Source organism: Copidosoma floridanum, unplaced genomic scaffold, assembly GCF_036245765.1.
Source record: "Copidosoma floridanum isolate Cflo_tuat_1 unplaced genomic scaffold, Cflo_Japanese_pri ptg000005l, whole genome shotgun sequence".
Taxonomy (NCBI): domain Eukaryota; kingdom Metazoa; phylum Arthropoda; class Insecta; order Hymenoptera; family Encyrtidae; genus Copidosoma; species Copidosoma floridanum.
The window spans coordinates 14,021,102-14,046,070 of record NW_028321882.1 but is presented as its reverse complement, the minus strand read 5'-3'; the positions used below and the strand labels follow the sequence as shown (position 1 = coordinate 14,046,070).

The following is a 24,969-nucleotide window of genomic DNA, read 5'->3' as shown; positions in this document are numbered from 1 at the left end:
TGCTTTTTCCCTAGTGTAAGTTGCGCATTTATCTAGTGTATGTGATTGTTTCAACTTTGTATAATCAATTTCACTCATCAGAGTAAGTCTGCACATAAAACGTTGAGATTACCACTCAGTTTTGCAGTAATTTTTTCTTCTACGTTATTAACGTAAGGGAAATGAATTTTCATTGTGAAAGAAGTGCAAAAGCTCATTAGTGTAAGAAATCTATGATTTTTGTGCTATGCAGTTGCTTAAAAGTTGTTTCTTTTATTAATATTATGTACGAAGAGCTTATGATACTTTATCTGCATACGCGTAAGACTGTGTTTTACAATAATTTATAAGTGTTTTACAGTGTAGCAAATTTAACAAAACAAAATTATAGTTAAACAGTCTTTTCGTTCAAAGGGGGTTTTAGTAATGGCTGATCATCCTACTAAGGAAATCGTTGACATAATAATGATGTTAAGACAATGTGATGACAATTATCGTATAGTGGCAAGGCGTTACGCTCAAATTTTTTCAGTATGAAGGCAATCTAGTGATGTGACAATTGGCAGTTCAACCATCAGAGCTCGTCAATGACACCTTTTTCGCCTACGTAGGCGTCACAAATATAATGAAGACAATACTTGTATTCTAACTATTCTTGCATCCGTTTATCTTGATCCTCACATAAGTGATCGTCAAGTTGAAAGGAAGGTAGGTTTACCAAGAAGAATATTTGTGAGAATTCTGAGAAGACTTAATCATCATGCTTATCACATAACACTTGTTCAAGTACTGAAACAAAATTATATATAACTATGTATTCAATTTTGCCGATGGGCTTTGCAAAATATAAAAAAAGATTAACACTTTTTTAATTTTGTGCTTTTTTCTGATGAGGCTAAATTTGGTAGTGATGGCCAAGATAGTAGGCCCAGTTGCCATGAATGGTCGAATAAGAGCCCCCAGTGTCACAAACGTGCAGACCATTAGCACTGATGGAGTATGATGCAGAATTGTAAATGGATATCTTATCAGACCTTACTTTTTTGAGCAAAATGTTATTAGTACTATATATTTGAAATTAATTAAAAATCATTTGCCAGATTTGTTTGAGCATGTCCATTTCGAAACAAGACGAAGAATGTGGTTTCAGCAAGGTGGCGCTGCACTACATTTCGCCTATACTGTACGTACGTTTTTAAATCAAAATTATAATGGCAGATAGAGTTGCAGAGAAGGTCTAGTTGACTGGCCAACAAAGTAACCTGTCTTAACATCTTTAGACTCATATTTATGGGGATATTCAAAAAATAAGGCTTACCAACATTGGCCCATTTGTAGAGAAGATATGCAAGACCACATTCCTGAAGCATGCACTGCAAGTCCAAGATGAACTTCGTTGAACACCGTTCGTCATACTTTACCGAAGCAAGAAAAATCACAATAAAAAAGCATCCACAATGGGAGAGGCAAAGGAACTCACGGTAAAAAAGCACCCTAAACTACACAGTCCTTACTACGTCCACGTCATTGTTTCTAAGGAAAGCTTAAAAGAAGTGTAGGGCCCGAAAATACATTTTTCTACCAAGAAATACTACTTTTGTGTTTGGAAGATCTTGTAAGTATTACGAGGGTTAGAATTATTGTGGCAATCTAATGATTTCCATCAACATTAACAACTTTTATTAGCATGATTTTGTAATTATGTCGTACCAAAAGAGATGTTCAGGCCCATTGCATGTATTTTAACTTTGATATGATGACTAACAATTATGAAACACACATTGTGGTTCAAGAAGTATAAATATAAATAAGAAATTGAAATAACTTATCCTGATTTGCTTCCTATGATATAATTTTTAACAACATTTTGTGTTATCTTTTAGGGATTTTAACCTCAGAATAACCTTAAAAATTTATAAAAAACGGACGCAAGCTCCTGTTTTATGCCTCCAAAGATGCTGAAACTGTAAAGTTAGGTCTTTTCTCAAAGGTCTTATTTTTACCGTTTATGGTAGTCTTATTGTATTTTCTATGTATTTTAACCTCAAAATAAACTTAAAAACCGAGTTCAAGGTCAAATTTAAGCACAGTATTATATGTCTCTCTGTGTATCTAGTAACTTGTTATGAGGACATTTTTGAATAAGTGGCGCTACTGGCAAAGTATTAAGATGCATGCATTACAATGGCTTATCCTTTAATAAACCTCTTAAGGTCAATAAAAAAAACCTTGTTTTCAGCATTTTCAACACAAAACTTTACGGTTTTTCAGAGTTTTAAATTAAGAAATATGGATTCCCATCTGAGGAACAAGACTAAACCTTATAATGACCTTGAAAACTGAAGTAAAGGTCAAATTTATGGTCACTTTTAGATGACCTCCTTTGTACCTCCCAACTATTGTTGAGGTCATTTTTTAATAGGTGTCTCCTCTATTTGGATTCATAGATTAAAATACACCACTGTGTATATACACATGTATGTATACATTTATTTATGTCGTTTTTTAAAACAAATGTCTGAGTATTTTTGTTAAGGTAATTTATTATGAACTGTCAGAAAACTTCCCGAGAAAAAGTTGCTTCGTTTCGTCCCAGGAAGGTCAATGCAAAGTTTTAAATTAAAATGTTTTATTTTACAGACTTCACGAACAATTTTAAAAACAAGTATACGCTGTGTAACAATTAGGTATTGCGTGGCAAACGTTTTCTGCTGCCCCTGCGTTGTTCGTTATACAGTGTTTTTTTTGCACACATTTTTTTTTCCTGCAATAATTTCGAATTTCGTTCCCATTTCCACTATTGTTTATAATTGTGATTTGTCAATCTTACTATTTTTACCATCATAATGAGTGTGAAACAATCAAGTTTTGAGCTTAATTATTTTGACACTTTGACTGATAAAAGGTATAAAAAGGTAGAAGTAAGCTTAGCGTAGTCTCAAAATTTGAATAGTATACGTCTTTTTTATTAACATTTGAGTACTGAAACCTTCTAGTTACACTTTAAGGCAAGTAAACTTGCTGCAGGTTCTTACACAATAATAGTTCTACTACTTAGATATCTCTGTAAACATGTTAAGGCTGCATACTTGCATTTGTCACAAAACTAACGTGTTAAAATTTTGTCACAGAAAACCATGGCAGAAAGAAGAGATATTTGACAGAAGCATTAGAATTTTCCGGGCAACAATTGGACCATCAGGAGGAAAGCGAGGCTATCAAGGAATAACTGGACAAGCAACGACTGGCCTTGCATGGTATATAAATGGTTTGATTGCACCAGAACTTTACCTACGTCGTGGCCTCACCTACATTTTCCGAGTCTACGGTGGAAACAACCCTCACAGCTCAAACCTCTATCACCCATTAATTGTAACAGATGAGTGCCATGGTGGTTATGGTCGGCTAAGTGACGTGGCACAAATGAAAGTGCGTGTACTTGCTGGTGTCGAGTTTACCAGAAGAGGCAGACCCATGCCAACTGCTGGTACGTACTACGGTCTAATCAAAATATATAGTTCTTTGTCTAAATATAAAGGTAAAGAATGTTAAGTAAAAGCTAGTTAGGATCTTGTATTCATATTTAGATAGTTTTGTAGGAGCCATTATTACATCTTATTAAACGTAATGAAGATATACATCAAAGTTGCTACTAACAGGAAAGTATCATATGTGTATTCATTGTATGCACAAGACAACTAGCAATAGTGTGTAGTTGCAATGTTAGCATAACATTACTGGATACACAATAATAAAAATATTTAACTTTTTTTACGAAATATGATTTTTAAAAGTGATTTATTTACATGCATGTGTCATTCACACGATACAAACAATGTTGAGCAGAGTAACCTAAACTAGTTTCATAAAGTAGTACAGTTAAAGCATATATTTAACTATCACAACAGGACTTGGTTTTTCCTCTACTTAACTTTTTTTAATGTGTACATGACAAGGGCATGAGAATCACTTTACATATTTCGAAAACTAAAGGAAATATTTTGATTACACATTCTCCAATTATATAATAAAACTACAGTACTTCGATTGCTTATAATATATAAACATTTAGACATTGCCGTAGTATGTATTGATAAATATAACATTTACATTAGAAAGCATTGCCATTAAAGCGTAAGTTCTTTTTATGTGCTCAGCAAATAAGACTATGATACTTTAAAATGTATTTATTAACAACGTAAAAAGAAGCACAAAAATTTTCTGAATAGCTAAATCATTTTAAAAATTAAACATGCTATAGTTAAATTTACGTAGTACATGTCAGTTGACTAAGCAAGAATTTTGTCCGTAAGACCACTAAATACAGACCCCTTAGTTTGTAACTCCATAAAAAATGGTACGATAGAATTCAGTTAGAAGATAAAAAATAAACTAAATTAAACTGGAGAATGCTTACCAAAACTGTTTTTCTTGTCAGTTTTTATGAGAGATTTTCTCTTTTCATCTTAAGCTTAAACTTAGATTCTCAGACAGAAGATTGGCATGAACGTCAAACAGTACCCGAAAATTATTATTATTGATAGCTTATAAAAGAAAGTAATGACCAAGCTAATCTGCAGTGATTCTAATTGCTTCCAAACATCGTCACAGCCATATATTGTTGTGTCAATATGAACAAAAAGTTATTTTTCTATTTCGTTTTTATATGATTAATCGTCCTAATCGATGATAATACTTTTTCTTTTTTCAATCTCCCCTCCTATTAAATACTTTTTTTGCTTCAAACTTCAGTAAAAAACTGAATCAACGTAAATAATTACGTTTATCTCTTACAGAACTTAGTAACAGCTCTGTTACTATTTTTTCTTTCAATCAATTATTACGTTTATGTTGATAACCAAGAACGTTAAAGCACTTACAATTCTTACTTTAATTTGTTATGTACTTATAACGTGAAAAAATTTGCAAAATGTCATACTTTTCTCTGACATTTTACTGAAAGCCAAGGGCATCAGGATCACTTCTTGTTGAGAGACTTAATTTTAACTTAAGCTATGGGAAACGTTTTTGGCCCTCAAAATCTGAGATCTGTGGGCTGTATGCATTTAAAGCACTAAAAAACTCTAAAGGTTGTGCATTTCCTTACTATATCACAACATTTGCCAGCGTCAATGAGACAATGACACAACAATGGAACGTTAAAATATCTTATGAACTTGCTCAAGTAGACAATTCCCTGATTTAACAACAAACTGAACTAAACACATCAGAAAAGTTTTTTATTAAAACACAATCACCCACTATACTTGCGACTACAGTACTTCTTCTAAAATAATCTTGCTTTTTTTCTATTATATCAATGAAAATTTAAGACTTTGTCTTTTTAGTGTATATGTAAGGATCAAACGTGTTTAAAATATGGTCTTGACCGTTTTACTTTAGTGTCATCTTTTTAGTTAAGTAAAAATATTTATTTCAAAAAAAAGGATAATATTAATAAATAATTATTGTTTTATTCTTTTATTAAAAAAATTGAAAAAATTTATTTTTTTGAATAAAATCTATTCAGATAACTTGTACAAGGTTTTGGTGTTAATTACATTACTGATAAGTTATTTACATCTATCACTGATTGCTGTTACTGCTGCTTCAGAGTTCCCTAATACTATGTGCAGTAATTTTCAGTGGTTCCTAAAACTACACGAATAAGTTCGTGGCTGGTAAGATATTCCGGTTTCTCTTATCTCCAATATCACTGGAACCACTTTCGGTGGGCCCCCTTCGTTGTACCTCGCTCCTTAGCGTAGTCCAATACTATTTATTTTCTTGAAATACACCCAAGTTTCCTCAGTCAACACGTCATGCCTTACTCGTATAAGGTACTCGCAAGTCGTGGGAGTCAAGAGTAGACTAAAATTTTAGAGGACCAGTGGGGGACGTGAAAAGAGCAATTTTTCCTTTAATGGTGAGTTTTTACAGCGTCAGAGCGAGTAAAAGTGGCCTTTGGTTGAATTAGATCAACTGATAAGTGATGTTTTTGCAGACTGCGTTGACAACAAAACCATAGACTTGCACGATGATGTTACTTGTTAATGAGTTTATATATGAGGGAATAACAATACAACAATACCAATTGCATTTTTCTGACAAGTGCAATTAAATTTTTTTTATTAGCGATGATGAAAGCTTGCATAAGCAATAAAATAACGGTAAATGCAAATTTAAGTATGACAGCTAGTTTAGAAATTTCGGAATTAATTCTATTGGAGATTTTACGCTCAATTTTAAGTATAATAAATAATGTGTTCATTACAATTCTTAAACAAGTATACATTATAAGAAATGACCAATCAATGAGCAAGTAAACTATTCATGCATACATTTAATACGATTTATACATTAATACATGTTACGTAAAATTTCAGTACATACATAAATTCTTACAACAAGGCTGGCCGTATTGTATGTCATCATATTATGAAATATTCACCTTAGAGTTAATACACATACGGAAAAAGCAAACAAGGTATTACTCTAGGATGACTTGATGTATAATAGATTGTACAAACGCATTTGCAAACGTAATGCACGCGTGTGAACGTTACATTTATATATATATATATATATATATATATATATATATATATATATATATATATATGTATCAAAAGAATTATTACACCCTTACACGATTACTGCCTGTACACTACCTTAAAAATTCCGTGATGAGCATGGGATGATCAGATGAAGAAGAATCACGCAAATATTGTGGCTGCACTCTACCAATCAACAGATGGCGTAACAGAGGTTGTACAGTACAGTACTGGGTAAACGACGCATGTTGGTCGTATTATTGCCTAGTTACTAACTTTACTGATTTTCACGTGAATTCTAGGCTATAATCACTTTTCTTTAAGGAAATATAAGATGAAAAAGTAACTGAGCATTTATTAGGTTTAAGGACCATAGAATAGTACTTTGTTTGTTCTCTCTGTGCACACAAGCATGTAAATGAGGTAGAAACTCCACTTGCTACATGAGCTTACTGTATGTACACAGTACATCTTGTTAAAATTTTACGAATAAATTGCGTTTTTACTTGAAATATGATTTGTCCGTATCAGCTCGGGATGTAACATATACATAAAAAGACGTTATGTGCTGTAAGACATGCAGTAGTGAGCCTTAAGAGCATCAAAAGAGAGGACAAGTAATCCTGGGCTTTTGAATTTTGTCATGACAATTTTAAAGTTATACCTTAGAAATCCATACAAATTGTAACATGCACTGTTGCATTAAACTAAATAAATACAAGCCCTACTGTTTTTTAGCCTTAAATTTTTCTCCGTGCAAGGAAAATGAAGAATCGTATTAATTCAGTGGTTTTCTTAATTCAAAGTACAAAATGGCCATGAGTTTTCCCTAACTAGTTAAATTGGAACTTGGCACAACTATTTGTTTTACAAGGTAGTTTATCATACAATGTATTTATAATAATTTAATAATTAAAAAAAACTATTTCACCATTATTTTACTAATTCTAAAAAATCGTAAAATATATAGGTTATTATAGAATTTTAATTTTTCATTTAACAGTATCTATTTTAACTTTAAATGTATATTTCAGTTCTGTTTTATTTTGTAAAACCCTTAATTCCCATTTTAAATTTTAATTTTACCTTCAATTTTACAATTATTGTTATCTATACATTACATACCTTATAATAATCCGTATTATCTTCTACTAATTTTGAATCCTAATCATTTTGCAAAAATTTCTTACTCATGTTTTTTTTTTCATATTTATAGTTATTTTTTGATAAATTTCGATGAAAGTTAGGAAAAATATTATTTTTTTTTATACTAAATCTATTTTCGTGTAATTTTTTTTATTGCTGACAGTTACTACTATCAACATGCTACAGGAACATTGAATTTTAATAATTATGTCACTTGGCAAGTACTAGATAGGCAATTACAGGGTACTTGAGATTTACTTGGCGGATTTATGGCGAGTACTCGAGACAAGTACGTTAAGTTTTTCCTAGTACTTTCAGCGTACCTAACAAATCTTTGTCGAGTATTCGTTGAGTTTCGCTTAGTATCTGTCATGTGTTTGCCAGGTACTCGTTAAGTACCTATTGAATGACCAGCAAGTAGCCGTCTTGTACCTTTAAAGTATCCGTCAATTACCCGTTAAGTTCCTGCAAGTACCTGCCAAGTAACTGTCCAGTATCCGTCAAGTCCCTGACAAGTATTTAACAAACGCCTTTTGAATACCTGTCGATTGTCTGTAAAGTATCTATCAAGGGTTCACCAAAATTACCTGTCAAGTCCTACCAAGTGATCCTGAGGTCCCGCAAAGTGCTGATTAAGTACCCACAAAGTGGTCGTCAAGAGCCTGCCAAGTGCGTACCAATAGTCTAATAAGTACCTGGTCAGTACCCACAGAGTATCTAGCAAGTACCTGCCAAATACCCTTCAATTATTTGTGAATTGCATACCAAGTATCCATCAAGTATTCGCCATTCACCTGTCAAATCTTTCCAAGTTGCTGTAAGTTCCATTAAATTGCCCATTCGTTACCTGCAAACTGCCGCTGAATTACCGACAAAGTGACCATCAAGTACCCAGTAGTAAAAGCTCACCATGTGCCCGCCAGTACCTCCTGAATTCCTGCCATGTATCCGTAAAGTGCTAGTTAAGTGCTGCTTAGTGATTGATAGGTATCAGCCTGATAATGCCAATCAAGTGCTAGTGCTGTTTGATTGGGTCCTAGTTAAACTCAAGTGAATCATCAGCAATTTTCTAGTATAGCCTAATAATACTCCAAGTTTCTGCTTTTTGCACCCTTAATCATAAGCATATGTAAGATCTCCTTAAGTTGTGTCAAGTTGTCTTAGAAGTTTGTGATCATGGAAATTATTATTAGTTTCAATTATAAACACAAAGTTAATATTTCAATGTTAGTTAAACAGATATGTGTCTTGTTTAGTAATGAAATTAAAGTTTTTATGCCAACAAAGTTTTTTTTGCTGTGATAGCAATAAGTGTTAACGACTTTATTCTCTGTAATAATATTAGTGTGACACCTCTTAGTTGCTAGAGATATAATGCTGCGCTACTTACCAGCAAATACTTCGTTCCTATGCAATTTTTATGCATGCTAAGGAACACTCTCTGGCAGCTTGCGCTACTTAAAACTCTATCCAGATGGTCTGAAATTGGAAAATCTTTTAACGGGCCTTATTAAAAAACAAATTATTGAAATAATTATTTTATAACAAATTAAGAATCAGGATACGTTCTTGTACAAACCAGTTCCTACTGTTAAAAAACTTACGAATACCCTTTTTTTTCTTAGTTAGAATACATAACCACCAGAGCAACTAAGTCATGGAGCCTCATCTCTCGCAACAATGAGTACGAATATACAGCAATTTATCTCTTTAAACTGCTGGAGAATTTAAGTAATTAATGTAAGGATTATAATGAAAAGCTAATCTCTCACCTAAAGAACTCTTTATTTGTCGATTTTTACACTGCTGCTTTAATCTCGAAAGATGTTCTGCGTGAGGTCATTGACACTTTGAGTTGTATGCATCTAAAATATTTAAAGTTCTTCCAGTTCGCCCTCTTGCAACTATAGGCATTGTTAAAACTTTTGTGAGTCCTAAGGGCTGGTTTTTGTCAACTTTGTAAAGTTATACTATATTTATTGGCCAGGTAGTTTAACGTCCGATGACCCTTAAAAAGACTAGTAAGCTAAACTATTAGCTATATATTTGTTGGGAAGATAGTTAGGCGTTTGACAGCCGTAACAATAAATGGTGAGATACACTCTTTCTTGGCTGAAGTTCTTTGCAAATTTACTGGCCAGACATTTCAGGGTGTTCTTTTATGGCCAACTGTGGTAGCAACAAACTGATCAAAAGAAAGACCACGACACTCTGAAACGTTAAAGCTTGTTGCAGTATCTTTTTCTAGCGTCTTCTAATGTTGCTCTGGCAAGATTGCGTTGGTGTCTAATGCACTTTTTTTTCGCAGAGCTCAATCCTTTTGGTGATCCAAGTGAGGATATTGGTTCGTGATACTATCCTGTTTAAGACTGCTTCGTTTGTTTAAGTTTATTTCTCTTTTATAGCTTGAGTGTTAGTTTCACCCATCAAAGATCTTTAAGAGAATCTGTGATTCCTGATTAAATGCTTAGAAGGTTGTAAAGGATCGTTTGTGGCTAAAGTTTTTAGTCTCGCGATAAACAATTTCTCTAGTGATTTAACATTGGTCAGGCTTATTTATTCTTTTGGTAGATAAATCGTTGTCCAGAATAGTTGTAAAAAAATTTCAGTTGGCATCGTAGTTAAGCAGGCTCCAGTACGTTATATAAAACAATATTGTGTACGAAGGTAGTGCAATTATTGGAAAAATGAGTATACCTGCGTTGATTGGATACGCGCAAATTCACTTCCGTCACACTTTTTCTCAAGGTCGAAATCGTTAATTTACCTTCGCGCATAACGCGCCTATAGAAGTATAACTTCAGAGAATTTTTGCTAATAATTAACTTCTTTTACCCTCTTGATATTGTTAATCTAATAGATGCTGTCAAAAAAACTTTAAATTTGTTTTACGAAAACAAATCCCGTGTATATTTTATTGTTAAAATCAACCAGAGCCAAGATTGCATTAGCTGCTTACAGGTTTGATGCCATCACACAACGACCATTGGGTTTGTTCGACAAATATATAAACAATGTTTGTGATTTAATTGTTCATTATCAATATCCAACACATCTATGAGTAAGTCGTTGCTTTAAATGAGATAATAGAAATGTGTTGCAAAACACTACTCTCACATTTATTGCATTTTTTAAACTCTTACTACTTATTTTAGCATTGAAAGAGCCAATTTCTTATTTGAATATAAAATTAATTTTTTTATTGAAATATTAACTGGTAAACCTGTTGTGTCTTCCATCACCCGCAGAGTGTTATTCTCTAGCCGTGGCTGACCTATCTGCCAGGGTGCACTGTATTATTCATATTGACTCTACCGTCAAAATGCAATTGAAACCAACACATACATAGGCACTACAAAAGTAATTCCAAAAGGTAAAAAAATTGTATAGGAGTATTCATCTTTATTATAAAGTAAGAATAGTATTAACTTCATTTAATTATGCATGCAGATACACTGACTGCAGTATTTGAATCGACAGTATGGAATACTGTTAAAATCATCACTGACTTGATTTAAAAGTGAGCAGTATTTATTGATAACAGTAAGGCTTTCTATCAACAGGCTAATCTTTAAGACGTTTTTTTCTATAGCCGTGCTTTTGTGCATCCGATGGATTGTAATTGGTATTTTATCTAATTATTGTTTTTAAATCTTATAATTTCTAATCATGACTATAATTTATTTGTTTTAACAGATACTAGCAGAATTCAAACATACGTATGAATTACAAGAACAATGTTTCACTACAAAGTGGTCTGACATATCAAAAAACATAGTAACGATTGATTATATCATAAAAAAGGCTAAAATTAAGTAAATATTTGACTCTTCTACAATAAATGATCGTTAGTACACTGACAACTACTGTGACTTATCAGTATTCCCAAAACCACTCGTTACTTATTTTTCTAGCCAATATAATAGGTTTACAAGTTCCATTCTAACTAGAAATGATTTTGTTGCTTTCAGAGCTTTAATCTCAACCAATTATGAGTGGGGATGTCTTACTTTGAGACCTATCCTTTGTTTTTTTTCCAATAATTTGCTGGTGTCTTAGCCAACGTAGCCTATTTTAAAACTTTTGCAGCATATTTGAAATATTTTCTGTATTTGTTTTTAGATATAAGAAGTATTCTATTTATAGGATTTTTATGATCTCTTCCCGGTAACATTATTAAACGCAAAAAACAAGAAATGCTGACAAAATAAAAATGAATGTATAATCTTATTCTTCAGTTACTGGTAAAAATTTTTGTAGATTACAATATTTTAGCATAATATGACGTGACTACTTAACAGTACCTAATTAAATATTGTTTTATAATTATTAAGCATTTCGAAAAATTAAATATCGATAGTGACTTCAATTCGATCATCTCAAGCCAACAAAATTTTATGACAAGACTTTTGACACTGAAGTTTTACCGTACGTAGTAACTTTAAGATCCTACGTAATTTGACGGCTGAATATATAATTCTAAGCTCTGAAGAAAAATTAAAGTTAAATCTATAGGTGTGGCTGCTGACAGTCTCTATTAGCTATTAATAATAGTTGGACCAAAGCATATCAAATTTTATAAGAATATCTATCAGTTCATGCATCATTACATCCTTAAATTAAGCACTGAGAGTCCCTGGGCATGTGTGACTAAGATTTGTCAAAAACTTAAAATGTTAAATGTCAAGCCATAAATACTTGGCACTGAAGTTAGCCCAGTAACTTAGATTATACGTATTTTTCATCTACTTCTTTTTCATTATAAGGAATTAAAATTCTATGTATCGTTAAGGCATTTTAAATTTTTATACTTTTTTTAATTTACACATCAATTGATTGTTGAGAACTATCGAAAAATTTGATGATGTGAAATTTTTCACGATGTCTTCAAAATTAGATATGAATTTAACAATCTATCAATTTTGGTTAAGATTTAGTGCAATAATTAAAATATTTCTTGCAATTCGGTGCAAGAAATACTAAGTTTATTAAGTAGCTTTATTTCGGATGGTTTTATTCTGAACTTAAATGATACTATTAAAAAAAATTTTTAACGATCTAAAAAAATTATTGATAATACATTTGAAATTATCGTTTTGAAGTTCAAAAATATCTTCATGATTTTTCTACGGAATATAAGAGATTTCATATGTTTACAAAATATTGTCATTGCATCCCACTTAAGGATTTAGCAATTGAAATAGTTTTTAAAAAAGTGGAAACAAAAGTTGGTTGAGTAAATGTTACTGCTGCATATATTCCCGTTAAAAGCAATCCAAAAAATTTCTTCATTTCTGGTGTTCTAAAAATGTGATAAATTTTATTCTAAATGAAAAAAAGGAAAAATCTATCGTACGTGACATTATGCAACCAGATTTTTAGGAAAAAATTAATATTATTAGAGAAGAGCTTACTTTATCTCTTTACTATTATTTTGACGATTTGGCACCTGGCAACTCTTTAGGTAGCCATTCAAGTAAGCAAAAACTTGTCCATGGATATATTAGGTGTCCTCTTTTACTACCCAATCTTGCATCCAAACTGGACTGCATATTTAAAGCACTTTCATTTTATTCTAAAAATTGAAAAGCATTCAGTAATAAAGACATATTGTCACCAATGTTTCAAGATTTTAATTAACTACCAAATTTGGGTATCATCATAAACATTTATGAATACAAAAGAAAATTTTTTTGAGATGTGTACTAGTGCTTGCAGATAATCTTAAAGTAATGAAATGTGTGGCTTCATGACCTTTTTCTCAGGAGCTCACTCCTGCAGAATACGCAGGGCAGATTCATCGCAAATTGCAAACATGAGTACTGCAAATCAAGATTTACTGCAAAATCGTAATAGTTATGTCAATGATATAAAAAATAGGAGTTCTCTTATAGGTGTGATTAAAACTTGTTTTTTTAATAATTTAAAAGATTTTTACGTAGTGGACAATCGATGATTTGACTATATGCATGATTTTGCCAAGGGCATTTTAAATCACTCCTTGTCAGAAGTTTTAACTAATTTAATTTCTTATGATGAGTTATCGATCATTAAACAATTTGAATGATCGTTTACATGAATTCAAATATAAAGTGGATTGTAAAAACGAATCTTGTGACATTAAAGAAGAGCCAATAAAATAAAATAAAAAACTAATTTTCAAGAAAAAAAAAAAATTAAACAGTCTGCCTCAGAAACGATGAGCATAGCTAAGAATCTAGCTTTTTTAATTAATGATTCCATTCCACTGACTAATACAAATTGAAAAATGTATATTATTTTGCGTAAAATCATAGGTTTTCTGTCATCTTCTAGGTATGTACCATCAGACATACATCGTATAAAATATCTCATACAAGGGCTCAATAATTTGTATGTAGAGCTGTTTGGATGTTTAAAGCCTCCAATGCATTTTGCTGTGCATATACTCAGAGTACTACAAGATAACAGACTGATGGGACATTTTAGGAGTATGGCTGGCGAGCAGAAAGATAAATTTTCGAGAACAGTAGATGTAAATACATGTTGAAATAAAAAAAAATTACCCTTGACTATTACAATAAAAAAACAGTTATATCAGTATTTCGTAAATAAGTATCATTTTGTAAGTATTGGAGTAGTGTTTAAAGCTATTTTTATGAAAAATAATATCAAAATAAATAGATTTAAACTACAAGTATGACTAACGTGAAAAAATGTGTTACTATTAACGGTAAACATTACAAAAAAAATACGGTAACTGTTCGTGAAGTAAACGATAGTGGTCCTGAGCTTTGTATGATTAAACACATTTAGAGGTTGTGTATTTTTTTTAGTAATTAAACTAAAAGTACCTTTCGTTTCTCATCACTACTATGCTTATGAATTACAAATTCATAATAATTTTTAAATAATATGTGATGTACAATTATTACCACACATAGAGCCTTGTTTATTGGTTAAGCATTTTCTTGGGCAATACGTAGTGAAGAGGAATGTTATGTATTTTTACATTAATTCTTATGTATAATCGTATTTAAATTTTATTGTAATTGCTGTTTATTTGAAATATCTATAAAGTTTTTTAGAAAAAATTCTTTGAATAAGAAAGAAATGTACCTGTTACACACAGAACATTTAAAATATACGTACAGTTATACACACACACTCTCAGAAATCTATAATTATGTATCCACACATAGACAGACACTAATTAGACATATTGAGCACAAAATAAAATACATTAGTTTTTATCGACTGTTGAGATAACGTAACTTATTTCATCACTATGGATTTCATATTTGTTGTTTAACAAAATAATACCAATGTCTGACTTATATACACACACATTTAACCATCTATATACAGTTATCTGCGCTGTATATAAAGTACAAGTGTACGTATTATATAGTTATAGATTACAGTGCAAGCTCGCAAGTTGGTACGTATGCTCTGAAAGCACTAGGCTCAGACAGCCTCTCTCTAAACCTCTACAGTACAGCGTTGCTTTAAACTGTACGAGTCTAAATTTGGGGTAGCTGCGAGCAGACAGCTGTACTGTATGCTTTTAATGCGTGTTTGTACTCTCTCAAGCCAGAACCCTGTAATCTCACGGTACTAATTTTTTTTCGTGTAGGGGCTCTGGTTTTAAATAGAATATTTATATATATTTATACATATCTTTCTTTATTATATAGTCGTATAAGTTAGAGCGAGGTTTTGCTCCCCCCATTGAACCCCGCTCCCCCCTAGCTCCCCCTCAGCTCCCCCCCAAATAAGGTAGTTATTCTTTCACTTTCTTGCATTTTTCGAGTAATACTTCTTTTTTGCTAGCTCCACCCCACACCCCCCCCCACCTCCCCCCACTCTCCCCCACTCCCTTTCCAACCCCTCCCAGCTTCCCCATATATAATGTAAATATATTCGTAAGGCCTTATATATTAACTGTTACAAGTAGTCTAATTTTCACATATAATTTTATTTGACCATAACAAGAAATTTTTATTTCAATTATCTTACTTACGATGTTTATTTTCATTACATACTCTAAAATGTCTTTTTAGGTGCTCTGCTCTTACGTAACCTTTTCCACAATTTTGACAAATATTTTTTTGAACGTTTTTTTCATGACTTTTCGAATGTCTCTGTAAGTGATAATTTCTTTTTAAACTTTTTTCGCATTGAATACACTTAAAATTTTTTTCAATGTTTTTCAAATTCCTTTGTGTGACGCAAATAGTTTTTCTTGTCTAATATTATAATGCTATACAGATCACATACAAAAAGTTTTTTTTGTCAATTTTTTCGTGCGATTCAGTTTTACAAAAAACGGATTGCTTATCATTACATAAATCTGGGTACTAGACGGTACTCAAATTTGCTTTCTTGATAAAAGACAAAATTTGCAAGAAAGTATAAAAATAGTAATGAACTATAGAAAAGTTTTTTTGTTACTCTAAAATTTCATTCCAAACTACATTTTTAATTTCAAATTTGTTTTCTGATTCAATAGGGATAAAAGTTTTTTTTTGGTCTTAACATCTAGACAGTGCAACATATAATTGCCCATTAGAAAATAATGGTCTTCTAAAGTATAACCCTAAGGCATCAAAACTTTGACCTTAAGATTTATTGATAGCCATAGGAAGAGTTGAGATAAATAAAAAGCGTTTTCTGTACAATATAAATGGTAGTGAAGAAGAATTGTTTGTAATGAGTGTTATTCTTAGACTAAAGACTTTATTTCCTTTTTTTTTTACCTGAGATTATTCCAGCTTCGATGTTGTATTTAAATAATTCTGTAATTCGTAATCTTCTACCATTGCAAAGTCCTTCAGATATGTTTAAGTTTCGTATTAACATAACAATAGCGTTGATGTTTCAATCTAATTCGTGTGAAAAAAGACCTTCTTTACTACTCTTTAAATATTCTGTAAATAAATAAGTATAAATATTATCGTCTAATTTATCTACTCCCTTGTGAGTTGCTTTATCAATACTATAGTGCGTTACTAATTTTCCTACCATATTGTATAAAATTTTTTTGTTAAAAAAGTGAATGTATTCATTGTGAGATGTTATTATAGCTTTACTTATAAAAGAATCATCATCATTATTAAAATTTTAAGAACATATATCATTTGTTTTCCATGTCTGAGGAATTATAAAAGTTTTAATTTTGCCTTCTCCTATATCCAGTAGCAATGAAGAAAATTTTTTATCAATTGAACGTTTATTATTTTTTAAATAAAAAATACCAAATGAAGGCCAAGAATTGGAAAATTTCATGATTTCTTGAACAATAGTAATTTTGCTTCCGTTTTTTACTACTGGGAGAATTCAACGAAAGTTTCCACCAAAAATTATCATTTTATTTTCAAAAGGTTTATCACTACTACATAAATCTTTTAAATTCCTATCAACGATTTCTAACGCTTTTTTTGGTACCATAAAAGCTTCATCCCAAATAATTACTTTTACATTACATAATTTTTGTTTATCTGGCTCAAACTCGAAGAATACACTTTATATAGTGCTTAAGTCTAAAGGAAGTCTGAAAGTTCTGTAAGTGGTCATTCTCTTTGGAAGCAGAATAGAAGCAATACTTGTCCAAGCCATCGTAAGAATTTTTTTTCAATTAATATGAAATACTAAATTAATCTTTTGTATCGAAAAGTTTCTCCAGATCCACCAGGACCATCGATGAAATAAACTTTTTTTTTTAATTTTTCTATTTTTTGAAAAATTCGACGTTCAGCATGACTGAGTTGTAAAAACATTTCATGGAATTTATGTTTACAAAATATCCTTTCATCGTTGTCAGTATCAATATTTTGTTTCATCGTTTCTGTTAATTCTGGTCAACTGAAATCTTTACAAGAAATATTATCAGAATTAAAAATTTCGTTTGGATGTAAAAGAGCTTTATTTTGATCATCTTTACAATCTTCAATGAAAAATTTTTCGTATTTGTTCCAAATAATATAACCAAAAAAATTTTCAGACATAATAAACCACGCAAAAAAATTTCGCAGTTGATAAGGCAGCATAACGTTACATGCTTCTTCAAAAATTATATCGTTTTGAAAATCATGTTCTACTAATCCCATAGAAATATCTGTAAATAGTTCGGGAAAATAAAAAGTGATTGTTGAAAATTCATGTAATCAATTATAAACAATATACGTTTGTTACACATAAAAATTTTATGTAACAATCAAAATAATTTGGGTTTTTTTTAATACTTCGTAAATTTAATTTGCAACTACGGGGGTTGGTGCGCAGAGCGCGCAGGGGGCATACATAGTTATAAAAGCTTAGAAATATCTATTGACACATACAGGATAGACAGCTCATTTTAAAAAGGGAGCCACTAGAAGAAATAATAAAGCTCACCAAAAAAAGGTCAAGGGCACATCTCTCTGTCTATATGAACTTTACCACTTTTATTTGAAATTAGCAGCTTGTTCTTCATATTTCCTTAAAAGCAGACCAGTAATCATTCCTCAGCGTAGAAAATTTATTTCCGAGTATTTGCGAAAAATGCTATAGTCTTACGAATTCTGTAAAATATGTTTCAACATATTATTTTTATACTAACAATTAATTTTATCATTTTTTAAGGCTTCAAGAAAATATTATTACAGACCTTATTTAAAAAAAAAATACACTTATAACTCAATAAAAGGGGTGGTTGGTGCACGGAGCGTGCAGGGGGGTGGAGCCCCACTAACATATATATATATATAACTATGTATACATGTATTCATCTCTTTAAACATGCTGCTTCAAATACAGATGCCGTATACAGATACACTTTATGTACAGAGATGCTCTAATTACACTAGTTGTAGGCTCAAGGGAGTGTAATTAAAAGATCATATCTGAAGTTTCCAAACTTGACTGCATCATTGGCTCTACCATTTTTTATATTAACCACGGGAAAATTGTCGTTTGCTTCAAGATATCAAAATAAGCATTAATATGATTGCATAAAAACTTTTTTATTCAAAGCTATACTAGCGTTTAACAATTTTTGTAATGCCACTATTTAACTCTGTACCGCTCCTATAATCCATACAATCCAGAAAATAGCGTCATTGGATGACTTAACATTTCCATCAGTTTCTGTTTGCTACAATCTATTAAATAAAAAGAAACTGTGGTAAGATAAAGGTATACCTTACTCGCTAAGTCATAAAATTAATTTTCAAACGTTAAGTTTTGTAACGTTAAGTAGCATTCAACGTACAAAAAATTTGAGAAAAAATTTAACTCTTCCAACATAATAATAGAAATATAATTATACTTTGTAAACTAATTGTCACTTCTGCAAAGAGTGATGATTGATATAAACACCAAAAATTGTTCATGTTTTATTAGGTTGAGGCAGTGGAATCGATCTTTTAAATTTTAAGAAGTAGTTACATAACTTCAAAATTAATGTGTTGTCACCGATGCTTCATTTGCTTTCTCAAACTTGACTCGTTGCACTCTTGCACAATTTGACAGTTTCCGTTCCATTACTATTATATAACTTTTTTTTAAGTTTCTGCATAAATTGGATAAAAGTCAAAATATCATAGATGAATGTTTAATTTAGCTGCTAACTGGACTATGCCAATGATATAAGATGCTATGTTTTATGACTACTGCCGAAAACATAACTGATGGCCCTGGCAACATACTGATAACATATTTTGCCAGGCTCAATTTTAAATTTTTTTTGTGAACGCTTACTTCACACTTTTACATGTGTAGAAGTAATTATCGATACATTCACTATTCACATTCTAGCAACCAACTTCATTATACGTCAAAATATGCTTTGTCTATCTAGATAGTTAACTTATATTTAGATGAATCTAGGTACTTTGTCTAGATAATATTTTTTATAAAAGTGTGTGGTAAATTTTTTAACATTGTTGACATTTGCCTTTTATTTCAGAGACTAATATTGTTTACATAACCCTACCTAAATGTCCTTCTCAATTTCAATTATCGAATCTAATTATTAAATTGACAATGAGCAGACCCCACTAGAGTCAGGAAGTGCGGCCAATGGCATCCAGGAGGCGAAAGCCGTGTTACTGCAGGAAGAGGTGACAAGGGATGGTGAGGAAAAAAGGACAGGTCTATGAAAGTTGCAGCGTGCCAAGTAAACATTAAGTTGTTTCTTTTGTAGTTGCGAGTTGCGGGAAACATTTTTGTGTGTAAACGTGAGTGTATGTGTCCACATGTGTCTTCCGTCGATTGGTTGCTTCCTATTTGGGTCTTACCGCAGAAAAGAAGGTGAGCAGGCGTGGGGACGGTTTGGTGCTGAACCGTGGTTGCTGTCGTGGGCGGCCAGGGCGATGGTTTAAATCGGGGACGCCTAGTCTTACCTGCGTGCCGGAGCGCCATTACGGTTGCGTAATAGTGGCGATCGAATCGTTTCCACTCTTTGCAGTCCCGGAGTGTGCGCGCATGTGTTGCGTCCACATATGTGTGTGCATGCATGGACAGCTAATACGCCATCTTGTTTCTCCTCAACCTTATCTCGGCGCACTGGGACGTACGTATTCTGTGTTTCCTGTGTGCTCCAGAGGGAAGGGGTGGCAGCCTGTCCTAACTGCTGCTTGCACACGTAATGGTTACATATGTTAGATGTGCAAACAACTATATCTCGTCGTTTACGCATGTATGTTTCCACTTGTATTTTTTCTTGTAAGCAGACAGAGATACTCATGTTACGACGGTCTTATTCTAAATGAGGAGATAATTGACGTATATATGCGACTCTTTCAAATTGGTGCGGACAATTGTGGAGAAGATCTCGTGAGAGATTCATCCATGAGAATAGAAGACGAATTAAAAATATGCGCGAATAAGAAAGAGTCGATTGCAGCCATATCAAAGAGTTACTTTGAGCCATCAGAGTTTAACAAAATATCGAGTGCAATTAAAAATTCTGGCGGTGTAGTATCTCTGTCTGTGAAAAATAGTAAGAGTTTAAAAATTCCAAAAGGCTTGGACGCGCTTGATTTCTCGCCCAGGTATTCAAAGAAAGCAACATTTAAAATGACGGAATTTAAAAGGACTGCACATCTGACTTATAGTTCTCCTCCCTGTTTTCAAGTTCTGTCAATAACGCAAAGACTGATAACTACAACCTAATCAAATTTATTGCCAACTCAGGAGTGATCGAACCCTTAATAAATTCTCGACTGGTATTTAAGAGTTTAAATTGCAATAAGACAGGCAAAATTGAGTGTGCAAATAGTAACCCTTCAGCAGACTTTAAAACGGAGGAAGAACGCATGGTTGTGAGTAGAAACAATAATAATGACTTAACACTAAATAACATGATTTGCTCCGAATACCTGTCAGAAAACTTACTTTCTTTGAGAAAATTTGTAGATTCAGGCGTAGCCATTTATCTTGACAACAATAAAATCGACATATTCGATCCAACTTCGAACTAGTCATTTGTTACAGGAGTCTATCAGCAGCCATACTGGCTTATTAAGTTAAACGGTTATAACAAAGATAAAAACAAGATTGACAGGAAATTTGCATTCCTGGTGACAAATAACTCATGTGAACCTTAGTATAATACATGAAACAGAGAAATAATGAAAGACAGTAACCAAGATAGAAACTCTAGTAAAAATGTCGAGCAAGAGGAATCTACTGAAAATTTATCAATGCTGCACCCTATAGAATCTTGCTTCGAAAACTCAATCAATAACCGTAAGCTTTTAAATCAAGATAAAATAAGTGTAGAAAATGCATCCATTAATGACAGTTATACAACTCTAGAGAAGACAAACCCCATAAAAAATGCAGTCTTATGGACGATTAGGGCATGCGTCCTTCGCCTATCATAAAGCTTTTCAGAAAAAGTCCCCAGATAAAGATTTAAAGAAAATTAAAGATGACAGTATATTCAATTGTGAAATATGTTTAATCGAAAAATTCAGCAAACTATTGGTTTTTTTTTTTTATCCGTCTTTCAAGTTCTTGTTTTAGTAAACAACATTAATGCAGTACTAACGCTTACAGAGCTTCGTTCATTCTGTGGGTCTGGCGACCCCCTTGTTACCTGCAAAATTGTGTCTATATTCATCTCATGTATAGAGAACTTCGTTCTTACCATGGGTGCCATGACCCATCAATACCCCCTGGTTGGTTCTTTTAATTTCCTTTATAATTTTTTCATTTGATTTTTTTCTTTTTTAATTTCTTGTTTTATTTTTTTCTTCATTTTTTGTTTTGTTTTTTTTTTTTTTCATTTCTTGTTTTATTTTTTTCATATCTCACTTTTTTACATTTTTTTTTTACTTTTTTGTATTTCCTTTATTTAATTTGTGTTTATCTTAATTTTTTTTTTTTTTTTTTTTTTAATGTGTTATTTGAAAAACAAATACGCAATTTATTATAAATTGAAGGTTTTTTAAGTGAATGCATATAAAAATAAAATATTATAGTTACGAACAAGACGATAAGTACAAGAAACCGAGTTTCTATAGTCGGCAGCGCTTTTAGCAGAATGGGTAAGGTACCCGACTCATATGCATCGTCGAGGTCGAGGGTCCAAATCTTTTTACTGGAAAGTGTTTTTTTTTTTTTTTTTTTTTTTTCGAGGATTGTTAAAGAAAAAAATTCAAAGTCTAATCAAAATAATTGTGGGAAAATAAAATAAAAATTTGTTTAAAAATTAATTGCTTCGGAGTGTGAGGGCAAATGGTGGGTTAAGGTGTGCAGGAGAGTACGGCACGGTTGGAAGACATACATATATAGTGGAGAAGTGTGTAGAGAACAGTAGGTGAGGGGGACGAGGTAAGGGGGAAACTTGAGAGGAAGAGACTTGGGGTAAGCCACTTTCGTTTCAAAAAAAAAATCCGTCGGTTTTTAAATTCCAGCCCCCCCGATATAGCTATAGCCCATTAATACAATTTTCGTTTTATTTTTATAATAGTACTCAATGACATTGTGCCATTGATTTTTTATCAAATTAAAAATAAGTGCCCTTAAAAACCATTAAAATGATATAAAACTTGAACCATATTCATATAATGATCATACATAATTCATTTATGATGTATTCAATGAATTACTTTATTTATGTAATAATCTGATATTGTAACATAGTTCGTTTGTGGAATTTGAGACAAGTGCCTTCAAAAACCATTGATACATTCTTCAACTCTATTCTACATGTTGACCTTAATTTTTTTTTTTTCTTTTTTTTTTAGATGTATTATTTAGAAAACAAATACACAATTTATTATGAATTCAATGTTTTTTTAGTGAATGCATATAAAAATGGAATATTATAGTTACGAACCACACGATAAGTACAAGAAACCGAGTTTCTATAGTCGGCAGCGCTTGTAGCAGAATGGGTAAGGTACCCGACTCATTTGCATCATCGAGGTCGAGGGTCCAAATCTCTTTATTGGAAAGTTTTTTTTTTTTTTTTTTTCTTCAAGAATTGTTAAAGAAAAAAATTTAAAGTCTAATCAAAATTATTGTGGGAAAATAAAATAAAAATTTGTTTAAAAATTAATTTCTTGGGAGTGTGAGGGGAAATGGTGGGTAAAGGTGTGCAGGAGAGTACGGCACGGTTGGAAGACATACATATATAGTGGAGAAGTGTGTAGAGAGCAGTAGGTGAGGGGGACGAGGTAAGGGGGAAACTTGAGAGGAAGAGACTTTGAGTAAACCACTTCCGTTTCAAAAAAAAAATCCGTCGGTTTTCAAATTCCAGCCCCCCCGATAAAGCTATAGCCCATTAATACAATTTTTGTTTTATTTTTATATAAGTACTTAATGACATTGTTCCATTGTTTTTGTATCAAATTAAAAATAAGTGCCCTTAAAAACTATTGAAATAATATGAAACTCAAACCATATTTATGATGTATTCAATGAATTACTTTATTTATGTAATAATCTGATATTGTAACATAATTTGTTTGTCAAATTCGAAATAAGTGCCTTTAAAAATTATAGATACATTCTTCAATTCTATTCTACATGTTTATCTTAAATTTTTTTTTTTTTTTTTTTTTTTTTTTTTTTTTTTTTTTTTTTTTTTTTTTTTTTTTTTTTTTTAGAATAAAAATACACAGTTTATTATGAAGTGAATGTAATATTAAAATATAAATTGAATATAAAAATGGAATATTATAGTTACAAACCACACGATAAGTACAAGAAACCGAGTTTCTATAGTCGGCAGCGCTTGTAGCAGAATGGGTAAGGTACCCGACTCATATGCATCGTCGAGGTCGAGGGTCCAAATCTCTTTATTGGAAAGTGTTTTTTTTTTTTTTTTTTTCTTCAAGAATTGTCAAAGAAAAAAATTCAAAGTCTAATCAAAATAATTGTGGGAAAATAAAATAAAAATTTGTTTAAAAATTAATTGCTTGGGAGTGTGAGAGCAAATGGTGGGTTAAGGTGTGCAGGAGAGTACGGCACAATTGGCAGACATACATATATAGTGAGGAAGTGTGTAGAGAACAGTAGGTGAGGGGGACGGGGTAAGGGGAAAACTTGAGAGGAAGAGACTTGGGGTAAACCACTTCCGTTTCGAAAAAAAAATCCGTCGGTTTTCAAATTCCAGCCCCCCCGAGTACGCGATATAAAGAACTTTGTTTCAAAAATTAATAATGACAGCTGGCTCTTAAGGATTGGCGAAAAAATGGAAGAGAGTACAAAAACGAAGGGAGAGACCGTTCAACGAAAGATAGAATGACAACCGAAAATATTTGATATAGGCAAGACAGAAGAGAATCCAGCAGCAAAATAACAGAAACCGATATATGATACTAGCTTCACAGGACCGCATGTATCTTATGATTCGAACAACCAAATCAGTTTTGGACAAGAAAATTTGGATAAAGAAGACTGCTCTGTAAATCAAAATCAGGATAAAGTGTATTATGCACTGTTGTTAGAACCTTTCAATGATTCAACAAATTACCAAGAAGCCCTGAGAAGTAAAAATAGTCCAGAATTTTCAAAGAAGTTAAAAAGTTAAAGAATTGAAGGCAATGAACGACAACAACGTCTGAAAGATTGTGAAGAAGCCAATGACTGATGGCAAAGGCAGAAAACCAAATGTAATTGGTTTTCGATGGGTTTTAAAAAGTAAAGAAGATAACTCTGGAAGCACAAAATACAAGTCCAGGTTAGTAATCCGTAGATTTAAAGACAGAAATCAATATGATTTGTTGGAAACTTACGCCCCAGTCTCTTGACTGGCTGTAATCCAAGTCTTATTGGCAGTTATAAATAAATACGATTTGGAATCACGACAACTTGA

The 24,969-nt window shown here is 32.0% G+C and overlaps 1 protein-coding gene across 1 annotated transcript in view; it reads left to right on the top strand.

The window, feature by feature from the left end:
* Positions 1-1,365: 1,365 nt before the first annotated feature.
* The window catches only part of LOC149375698 (protein Skeletor, isoforms B/C-like), a 46,011-nt gene continuing 22,407 nt past the window's right edge, over positions 1,366-24,969 (top strand). The window contains exons 1-2 of the mRNA XM_089598129.1: positions 1,366-1,460; positions 3,111-3,466. Of these exons, the coding sequence (XP_089454255.1) occupies positions 1,366-1,460; positions 3,111-3,466 (451 nt within the window). The remainder of the gene's footprint in view (positions 1,461-3,110; positions 3,467-24,969) is intronic.